At 37.1% G+C, this 11,442-nt stretch overlaps 1 protein-coding gene across 3 annotated transcripts; it reads right to left on the bottom strand.

The window, feature by feature from the left end:
• Positions 2,941 to 11,259, bottom strand: LOC109717359 (UDP-glycosyltransferase 73E1-like). Of its 3 annotated transcripts, none has more exons than XM_020243107.1 (4): positions 10,099 to 11,258; positions 9,065 to 9,572; positions 3,217 to 3,274; positions 2,941 to 3,122 (listed from the first exon to the last, which is right to left on the bottom strand). In XM_020243107.1, exons 1-3 carry the CDS (start codon positions 11,098 to 11,100, stop codon positions 3,243 to 3,245), a joined length of 1,542 nt encoding a protein of 513 aa, XP_020098696.1. In that variant the 5' UTR covers positions 11,101 to 11,258; the 3' UTR covers positions 2,941 to 3,122; positions 3,217 to 3,242. The 3 variants fall into 3 exon arrangements, with proteins under 3 accessions (XP_020098696.1, XP_020098694.1, XP_020098695.1); XM_020243105.1 differs by lacking the exons at positions 2,941 to 3,122; positions 3,217 to 3,274 and adding exons at positions 5,919 to 6,242; positions 6,337 to 6,426 and having other exon boundaries at positions 10,099 to 11,259; XM_020243106.1 differs by lacking the exons at positions 2,941 to 3,122; positions 3,217 to 3,274 and adding an exon at positions 7,734 to 7,861.

The following is an 11,442-nucleotide window of genomic DNA, read 5'->3' as shown; positions in this document are numbered from 1 at the left end:
GGTAGAGGGCGAGCTCCATTTGCATTTCTACCGCCCCGCAGATGGGAGTTAATTTGCAAAAATAAATCTGAGTTGTTGGGTTCTTCATTTATCTCTTCTAAACTCTAAAAATGATTATGAGTATTCTCTTAATAAGTTTTTATTAGAACTGTCGTAATAAATAATTAACTCTTATTTATTCCGTACGGTAGATTATATATACTTTCTGAAAATGCAGAAAATTTATAAAAAAGAAATATTGATGAACTTGCTCTTAACTGACAATTATTAATGTACTTAATTGTCTATAATTTAGCATCATCTTCTTACATTTTTATAAAATATTAAAACCAAAACCTAGTTTATTATATATGTTATCTATACCCCCCACGGCCTCACCCATTATATACAGGGATAATTTCATCAATACCCCTCTAGGAGACAATAATTTCATAAATGCCCATTTAAATTAGAAAATATCAACAATACCCCTCTAAAAAGCAAAAATATTCACAAATATCCTTAAGACTAACATTTTGTTAAAAAATCATCGAAAATTCTATAAATACCAATTTACCCTTATTACTAATTTAACTAAGTGTAATAATTTAAGATTAATTATATGATTAATTATTAACCTTTCAATCACATAATAATTCAACATTCTCTTTAAAATTTTACAATTAAAAATCTACAGTCTATTAAGTGTAATAATTAAATCTTGTTATAATTTTTTGCTTTTAAATTATATAATAGTTGTAATGCAATTGTCCATTGTAGTATTCAACATTAATTATTTCAAGATTTTTTTTTGAATTTTATTTAAATAACTCACATAAGTCACATTAAAAATATTTTGATATCAAAATTCTTGATATTAGAGTATTTTTCATATAACCTGCTCAAGCAGTAATTTTTTAATTGAACATTTATTGTCAACAAAAAAAGTAACATTGTATGAAGAACCTCTCAACTATTAGTCCACTTCAGTATGGTCTTAACTTTGAATTATATATATATATATATATAAAAGTAGGGCTACAATACTTTTATAAATATAGAGCCATATGTACTAATAAGTTGTTTTCGATAATAGAGCTTCCGAATCGATGATCCACTCCGTTAAATATGATCTAGAGTATTTAAAACTTTTAAAAAATAAATTTTATAATTTTTCAAAATCATAATAACGTCCATCAAGTGGGCATAAAATGAACGGTCGAAATCTCAATATTGATCTTTATTTAGATAGTGAATAAAATTTTCTATCAAAAATTCAATCGATTCTGATTTTTTTACACCATTAAAATAGCAAGTATTCCATACCGACCATTAAAAATTATCAATTTTTAGATCTTTTGATCGTAATGATATAAAAAAATTATAAAATTTGATTTCTTGAAATTTTTAAATATTTTAGATAATATTTAACGGTATGGATCGTCGATTCAGAAGCTTTATTATTGAAAACGGCTTATGAGTACAAAGCCGATCACACTCATAAGAGTATAGTAACCTGACTCTCTCTCTCTATATATATACATCCTCTCAACCTTAGTGATTCTTTACTTTTACAATTGAGTGTTTTTTTTTCCAACTAAGTTAAAAATCTTATCAAATTCATGTATGAGGAATCTTAATTGAAAAACTTTTAACTAAGTAAAATGCAAAAACAAAAAAAAACTAGAAGTTCAAGGGCCCTAAATGTTAAAAAATTGAAGTTAAGGGAGTCTATTTCAAAATGACCTATAGGTGAGGAGTTTCCACATATTTTATCCACTAATTAGTGTTAGAAATGTTATTTTTAAAAGTTAGAAGGGTATTCATGAAATTACTCCTTTATTATTTGTTATCAAAAGAACAACACAACCAACTTTTTAAGGGGTAAATTAGTAATTTTATAACTTTACCCTAACGTCAGTTAGAAGAAAGAATAATTATGATAATTTTCTACATTTGAAGGGGTATATATGATATTTTTAATTTTATAGGAGTATTTGTAATATTTTCATGTTTAAGAAAGCTAGTGATGAAATTACCCTATATATATATATATATATATCTCTCGCAAGTACATTAATTAAGAATTTGAATTCAAATATATCGCAAGTACATTAATTAAGAATTTGAATTCAATACCCTCCTCCAGACAACGGACAAATATTTGTTGGGCAGCGTGCCCAAATAGTTTGGGCACGCTGCCCAACAAATTTTTGTCCCCAGACAACCACTCAATGGTGAACAATGTTATACTCTTTTTGGACCGTAGATTTAAATATAATCCAGGGATCGAAATAAAGTAATGGCAATTTTTTTAACTGGTCATTGAGTTGAGATCAAATAATTGTCATATCTCTCACCATCACTTTAATGCCTGACGCGATCTCGCACTAGCACTCTCTCTCTCTCTCTCCCCAATATCTTTTGGTGCATGCATTCATGATTTTTTTTCTCCTTGTTGGCCTGAACTGTGCAGCTCTATACTCCTTTCACTTACTCGCAACATACATTAGAAGGGATAAAGAATCTGAATTTTAATACACTGAAATTTAGTAAAATTCAGTTAATTTCAAAATTAACTAGATGGTTGCAATTGATTTTAATACACTAAAATTTAATTTTATAAAAAAATCAAAATTTAATTGACTACAACAATTCACATTAAAATAAATAAAATTTTTAAGAAATTATTAACAGATTAAGTAAAGTTCAAGGGCCAATTATAGCAATAACCCCTTTATAATATGTTTTACTGTTAAACTTCATTATATGCTTTCACACTTTTAAAAAAACGAATGTTTTTTGTGCACATAAAATTAATGTAAATAATTAGAGTAACAAACCTTATACATGAGTATGGGATAAAAAAAATTATGTAAACTTTCATGCTCAAAACCACCCCCCCCCCAAAAAAAAGAAAAACTTCATAAGTTTCACATTTACACTATTTCAACCATTCTAAATAGAAAAAAAATATCACCTTTCAGATTGTATTTGCAACCTATATATATAATTAGAGTAATTACAAAAACCTGAAATGTCATCACAAATCTTTAAAGGTTTACATTCAGTTGAGTCCAAAAATAATATCTAGACAATATTCTATGAATTATAATGTTACAAAACAGAACACAAAAAAGAACCTGCAAGTAGTCAAAATTAAAAAACAAGTCAGAACTTCAATCTATAATAAAAGTGAAAGTATATAAGATGAGTATGTCGACTTGCGCTAATCACCTGTGCAAAGCAATCTTTGCTCCTATTTAACCTGCTATAGTAAGATACAAAAGTGTACCTGAAAGATATTTGGAAAAGATTGAAAATGTGAGAAAACTATTTAGTTAGTAACAAAAATACTAATTACATGCCAATTTCAATAAAAATAGAAAATATTTGATAGTAAATACTTACACAAAATATAGTATATAGCAAAATTCACATGAAATTATGAATTTCGACTAGCAGATGATTTCACATTTGTATGATCTTCTTTCTCCTTACAACTACGCTTATTATGACCATATCCCCCGCACAACTGACATTATCTTCTTTTTACTGCTACACGAGCCAACGAGATCTCAAGACCACTTTTTAATCTCCCACTGTGTGACTCCTTCTCGGTAACTTTTTTACGACCTTTGGTTTGCGATACATGTGGATCACTTATAGTTGCTTCATTTCTCTGTTGGTGCACATGTTGATCTATCACTTTTTGACTTGTGTCATCAATTTCATTACATACAGAAGATTGATTCTCCATCATACAAACCTTCGTGCAAAGTTGACTCAAGTCGGCAATGATAATTCTATAAATCTCATCAGATTTCTCAGCAATACAAGACAATTTGTTCATATAACGACATATATTCATGCTTCGTAATGCTACAGACATATGAGGATCAATTTCGACACCGACTTCATGTCCATAACATCTATAGCCTCTATTTGCTTCCTTTGTCCAACGTTGTAAAACTTAATGACTAGGAAATTCAAAAATATTCTCAAAATGAAAAACCGCTAACATATGCCTGCACAAAATACCCATAAATTCAAAGAGATGACATCCACAACTACCAGCTTTTGAGTCTAGATCTAGACAAACAACAAAATTATCCTTGAGATCAAAGCAACTCAACACTTTGTATTGACAAACAGAGCCATTCTTTTCAACCTTTTCCCTTGTGAAGTGAAAGCTTTTAACAAACTCATCTTGAAAAATGTTAAAAATATTTCTTGTGTAAATTGATGCTGCATGTTGCTCTATTTTTGACCCAATCTTTAAAATGCGTGATTTGTGCCTTGAATCAAAATCTTCTTTCTTTTCTTTGTCATAACGATTATCAACTGCTTTCTCATACTTTGTGACAAACTCTTTTAATGAAGTTGTTGAATCTACAAAAGCATCAAAAAATGTGTTGATGCTTTCACTTCTTTGGGTTGTATTCATTCCTGCAAAAAAGATCCTTCAGTTATACACAGGTATCCATAACTCTCTAATCTTGTAGAGACCTTGAAGCCAATCATTTTCTTCTAAGCCATTCGTGATCATCAGTTCATACCAATCCCTTTCGAACTCTTCTATAGAAGGTGAATTACGAATGCATCTTTTTAATTCACGCTTGAAGTCAGAGTTTTTATGATATATATGTGACAACTTCTCTGGAAATTTTTTTTTAATAAGCCAAAGGCATAAACGATGACGAGCTCTTGGAAACATTTTTCTCACAGCTGCTCCAATAGCTAAATATTGATCAGTAATAATAGATATGGGTGACTTTCCATGCATTGCCTCCAGCCAAGTTTCAAATAACCAAATAAAACTTTGTTCAGATTCATCTTGTAACAAAGCACAACCAAATAAAATTGATTGACGATGATGATTCAATCCAACAAAAGGGGCAAATGGCATGTTGTACTTGTTAGTTTTGTATGTTGTGTCAAATGTAACAACATCACCAAAATATTCATAAGCCAAACGAGATCGAGCATCCACCCAAAATAAGTTTACTAATCGAGCATCACAATCACATTGAATAGCATAAAAGAAATTCGGATTCTCAGCCTGCTTCTTTTTAAAATAACTTAGGACTGCTTGTGCATCTCCATTATCCAAGTCCTTTCTTCTTAAGTTTCTAAGATGGTTCCAACAATCCCTATTAGAGAATTGTTGATCAACATTACTAAATATTGATGCAACTTTGCCTGTGGGAATTCCTTCTTNGCTGAAACTGGCTAAGAGTCGGCCCGGCTCGGTTTCAAATTTGGGCCGGGTCGTGCCGGGTCCAAGCTATCTAGCCTTAAACCCGGCACGGCCCTTCGGCCCGAAAGGCATGGGCCATGCCAGGTCAGGCTGTGCTCCAGACCGGCCCCTTAAAATATTTATTTTATTTTTAATTTTTAAAATCTAAAAATATAAATACTTATATTTAAATTGATATTTTGATTAAAAATTTAAAATTTATAAAAATAATTATAAAATAACAAATATTTTAAAAATTAAAAAAATAAATTTGTATTATTTTTTTGAAAAAAAAATAGACATGAATTTTTAGTCCAATGGACCAAAACTGTTTGGTCCATTGGACCAAACCCACTCCTCCCAAGGTCTAGCATACTTTGCGAGGAAGGCTCCTGGGGAGGAGGGGGGCTATGTCTTGGGGTGCCGGGCCGCTTGCCCCTCCTCGGCCTGGCACGGCCCAGGCCTGTTTTCGGCCGTGCCGTGCCGGACCATCAGGCTGCAAAATGTAGGCCCAGCACGGCCCAAATGTTTTGGTCGGGCCGGGCCAGCACGGGTGCTTATAGCACCCAGCCGGACGGCCCACGTGCCGCCCGACTCATTTTACATCCCTAACTCCACCTTCTCTCTCTCTCTCTCTCTTTAATTTTTACTTCTACTTCACCTCCTCTCTCTCTCTCTCTCTCTTTCTCTAAATAAATTATTGTACTATGAAAATTTATCATTTATACATATTTTAGTATTGGTTTATGGTGCACCGGACGCGTCCAATATTTTTTTTGGACACATGATAGTCTGTGATTGACTTGTGCAGGACGTGACATATTGAGGGACCATTTTGTTGACGTGATGTTATTATCAATTAATATATATATATAAATATATACGCGATGCATTTTTGGTGGCCACATCAACAAGTGCATGAGCTCCGCATTGTCGCGTCTTCATGTAGCTTCAGGTAGGGAGACGAGGACGGAGACGGAGACGAGGACGAGGGCGGCAGCGGCAGTTGCAGTGCCCAGTGACCCTGTGGACATCAACAACGACATGGAGCAGGCCATTCAAGGATTATAAGCCGATAGGTGGTACCCCCGGCGAAGGAGGTGATAATCACTTCACACCATGTTTATGCTCGACGCCTCCTGCCTTTGCGAGTCCTCTATTAGTGCACCCATTGCCGCCTGCGCCTCCTTCGTCTTCCAGTAATGGCGCTAGCTCGAAAAGGAAGCAATATAATTTTAAATTATTAATATAAATATTTTTACTAAATTTACATATAAATGTATTAATAATAATAAAAACCTCTCTTCTAGAAATCTAAAGTATTTTTCTCAAAGTTAACAAAAATAAATATTACCAAAAATAACAAATATAATTAATATATTTTTTTATAGTTTTAATATAATAAAAAATAAATATTAAAAATTCTAAAAATTAGTATGTTGTTAATATTTAAAAACAAAGATCTGGGTCTCTGAAAAAATATACATATAAAAGAAGGGTTTGTTTTAGGGAAAACTTGAAAAACCCTCCTACGGTTTCGCACTTTTTCATTTTAGTATCATGTGGTTTAAACTGTATCAAGTTAGTACCCTGTGGTTTCGTACTTTCTCACTTTAGTACTCTGTGGTTTAAAGTGTATCAAGTTAGTACTTTAATTTTATTTTTGTATTAAGTTAGTATTCTGTGGTTTTATTTTTGTATCAGGTTAGTACCCTATAGTTTTTAAACCACAAGAATAGTAAAGTGAGAAAGTACGAAACCACAGGGTACTAAAGTGAGAAAGTGCAAAACCACAAAGTACTAACTTAATGCACTTTAAACCACAGGGTACTAAATAAGAAAGTGCAAAACCACAAAGTACTAATTTGATAAACTTTAAACCACAGGGTATTAAAATGAGAAAGAATGAAACCACAAGGGGATATTTGAAGTTTTCCCTTTGTTTTACTTGGCTCCATGTAAAGGTGGTAAATTGTAAATAAGTTTATGCAAAAATTAAGTGATTAGATTTAATTTTCTTAATATTCTATGATTTGTATATATATCCTCCCTGATACATTCATAGTTGTCTCTGTAGTTTGATACATCGCCACCATAGGCCTCGCCGCCACCGTAGGCAAAGAAGACAAGAAAAAAATGATGACGAAACGAATTGTAATTTGGGAGGTAGCATTCTTGCAAATTGAAAAGTCTTTACCATTANCAATCACAATTCAAAACAAAATTCAAATGTTTCAAATACATTAGAAATAAGAGTAATAACTTATTTGTATTTTGAGCTTTTTTGTAAATATATTATTTTTTAGGAATATTTTTTAAAAAATATAAATGATATTCGGGGCGGATTCGGGGCGGATCATGACGGGGCGGATTCGGGGTAGATTCGGGACGGATTCGGGGCGGATCATGACAGGACGGATTCGGGGCGGATTCGGGGCGGATCAAAATTTCCCCCGTTTTCTGTCCCGAATCCGTCTCGGATCGTAAAACTTACCTCGTTTACTGCCCCGAATCCGTTTATTTTCTCCCATTTACTGCTCCCGTCGGGGCGGATCGGGGCGGGAGCTCCACCAACCGGGATCCGTTTGCATCCCTAAGTGCACCCATTGCCGCCTGCGCCTCCTTCGTCTTCCAGTAACGGCGCTAGCTCGAAAAGAAAGCAATATAATTTTAAATTATTAATATAAATATTTTTACTAAATTTACATATAAATGTATTAATAATAATAAAAACCTCTCTTCTAGAAATCTGAAGTATTTTTCTCAAAGTTAACAAAAATAAATATTACCAAAAATAACAAATATAATTAATATATATTTTTATAGTTTTAATATAATAAAAAATAAATATTAAAAATTCTAAAAATTAGTATGTTGTTAATATTTAAAAACAAAGATCTCGGTCTATGAAAAAATATACATATAAAAGAAGGATTTGTTTTAGGAAAAACTTGAAAAACCCTCCTATGGTTTCGCACTTTTTCATTTTAGTATCCTGTGATTTAAACTGTATCAAGTTAGTACCTTGTGGTTTCGCACTTTCTCACTTTAGTACTCTGTGGTTTACAGTGTATTAGTACTCTATAGTTTTATTTTTGTATCAAGTTAGTATTCTGTGATTTTATTTTTGTATCAAGTTAGTATCCTGTGGTTTTTAAATCACAGGATACTAAAGTGAAAAAGTGCGAAACGACAGGGTACTAAAGTGAGAAAGTACAAAACCACAGAGTACTAACTTGATACACTTTAAACCACAGGGTACTAAGTAAGAAAGTGCAAAACCACATAGTACTAATTTGATACACTTTAAACCACAGGATATTAAAATGAGAAAAAGTGAAACCACAAGATGGATATTTGAAGTTTTCCCTTTGTTTTATTTGGGTCCATGTAAAGGTGCTAAATTGTAAATAAGTTTATGCAAAAATTAAGTGATTAGATTTAATTTTCTTAATATTCTATGATTTGTATATATATCCTCCCTGATACATTCATAGTTGTCTCTGTAGTTTGATACATCGCCACCATAGGCCTCGCCACCGTAGGCAAAGAAGACAAGAAAAAAATGATGACGAAACGAATTGTAATTTGGGAGGTAGCATTCTTGCAAATTGAAAAGTCTTTACCATTAATTATTAAAGGAGACAGCCGTATGAACAACTGGACCAGAGAATTTTAAGAACAGGAAAATTTACTGCCACAATACCAAACCACTCCAACCAAATCATAACTCAACAGAAGAAAGACACCAACCCCTTCAAGATAAATAACAAATTATTTTTGAAGATAAGCAATTCTTTAATAAGATAAATAAATTTTAGAAGTACTTTTTTAATCTAATCTAACCTGCCCCATTGCAATATGCCGCATTGCAATATTTCTGCGAGGGAAACTGCAAGAGCCGGTCCAAGTCTCTGTAAGACGACCCTCCTTCCTCCACCGCCTTCCTCGCCTCCTCCGCGAGCTTCGCCGCCTTCTGCCTCCTCTCCTCTGCTTCCTCCCCGCCGTCCATCACACTCCGCACCGCCCGCTCCACCTCCTGCCTTGTCACCAACTGCACGCTGTTCGGATCCACGTAGGAAAGCGGGCCTTTAATGCCGACGTCCACGCCGGTCCTGAGTACGTCGACGACTAGTCTCTTGTTCATGAACTGGTCGGCGAAGTGTGGCCAGCAGATTGCGGGCAGTCCTGCGGTCACGCCGTCCAGCACCGAGTTCCAGCCGCAGTGCGTCACGAACCCCCCGACCGACGGGTGCGACAGTATCACGGCCTGCGGAGCCCACCCTCTTATCACCATCCCCTTCTCCTTGTTTCTATCCTCGAAGCCCCCTTCGCCGGAGAGCCACTGCGCTACCTGCTTGAGCGCAATTGATCAAAACACTATTCTATAATCTTTTACAAAAAATAATTATTACTTTACATGATATGAAAGCAGAGCATGAGACCTTAACATTCAAATTCTTTTGCGTCCCCAGTTCCAATATTGTTTTATATGATACGAGAGTAAATATGAGTAGGTCTGCTCTGCTTGTAGGAGTGTAGAGTCAATCCTTGGTGGAATTGGAATTTTCAGCGTTACATTATCATTTTTTCAAATTTTAACTCTTTCGATGATCACTAAAATAAGTAATATATAATACAAGTACAATTTATTTTTTAAACACCTCAAATATTTTATATCAAATCAAACGAAACCAACTTAGATTTAAAAGTCTGATTACTAAAAATGACTTAAAAGTTTCAACTTCACCAGAGTTGCTCAGTTTTCACGCACAAAGAAAACGGTGGTAATGATTTGGAGGACCTATTTGAATTCGACAAACTATAGACACACCACATTCCTTTAATAAAGAAAAGAAGAAACGGCAGTTCTGTGTTACCTCCGGCGACGCGACCTCGCTCTTCTTGATCACGAAGACGAACGGCGCGCCGGCCGCCGCGAGGCCCTCGCCGATCTCGATGACCTGCTTCGGCGGCACGTAGGTGAGGCTCCCGAAGCTGACGTAGATCACCGACCGGGGATTCTTCGCCGCCAGCCACTCGACGCACCGCCCTGTGTCGACGGCGGCGTCTCCGCCCCTCCCGACGTTGCCGACCGAGTCCTTAGTGCTCAAACACAAGGGCCCGATGCAGTGCACGGGTTTTCCGAGCATGGCGCCGTAGGCAGCAGCGGAGTCGCCCTCGAGGAACTCGAAGGTGTTCAAGACGACCCCGTCGGCGGCGGCCTCGGCCTCGAGGATGCTCCGCAGGAGCTCCTCAAACGCGGGGACGTTGAACCACCCGGGGACCTCGGCGCGCGTGGCCGTGATCCTGTGCGGGACCCCGGGGATCTCGAAGGGCTCCGCGGCGGCGGCGCCGGGGCCGATGAGGCCGTGGCGCTGGGCGGAGAGGAAGGAGAGGACGGTGAGGCAGGAGGGGCCGTGGAAGACGAGGCGCGGGAGGCCGAGGTCGGCGGCGACGTCGGCGGCCCAGGGGCTGAACATGTCGGCGACGAGGCAGGAGGGGGGCGGGGCCTGCAGGGAGCGGAGGAGGGAGGTGAGGGGCCCGCGGAGCGCTGCGGCGGCGCGGAAGAAGCTGAGGTAGAGGGGCGGGGAGGGGATGAGGTCGAGGTTCTCGCAGCCCTCGGGGAGGCCGAAGGGGGCGGCGGGGAAGGGGAGCTCGGCTAGGCGAAAGGGGCCGGAGTGGGAGGAGGAGGCGACGAGGCGATCGGCGAGGGGGCGGAGGCGCGCGGCGTTGACGGGGGTGGTGATTAGGGTTACGGCGGCGCCGCGGGCGGTGAGCAGCGCGGCGATGTCCATGGCTGGGATGAGGTGGCCCTGCGCCAGTAACGGTACGAGGACGAAGTGCGGGGGAGCCGAGGGGACGGAGCCGCTCGTCACCATTGCTGTTGGGGTGGGGAAGAAGAGTGTCCGTCAAAGGGAAAGGAGAAGTGGGGGAAAGGGTCTAAAATCCGAGGTATGCTCTACTATACTATTCATCCAATAAAACCGCGTGAACGATACACGCATTCGTCGAAGAGAAATGCCCATCACATGACAATCTAGCTGCGGTGAGTTTGTCGAAACATTTTTTAATGGGAAAACTTTGAAAAAACCCCATGTGGTTTCGTACATTCTCACTTTGCTATCATGTGGTTTAAAACGTATCAATTTGTCCCCCTGTGGTTTCGTTTTTATCTTTTTGTTATCAATTTTATTATTATTTTTTTTTAAAATCAGTGACAA

The sequence above is a fragment of the Ananas comosus genome, linkage group 11, assembly GCF_001540865.1.
Source record: "Ananas comosus cultivar F153 linkage group 11, ASM154086v1, whole genome shotgun sequence".
NCBI classification, from domain to species: domain Eukaryota; kingdom Viridiplantae; phylum Streptophyta; class Magnoliopsida; order Poales; family Bromeliaceae; genus Ananas; species Ananas comosus.
The sequence above is the reverse complement of the archived record's forward strand: the minus strand, read 5'-3'. Positions and strand labels throughout refer to the sequence as shown.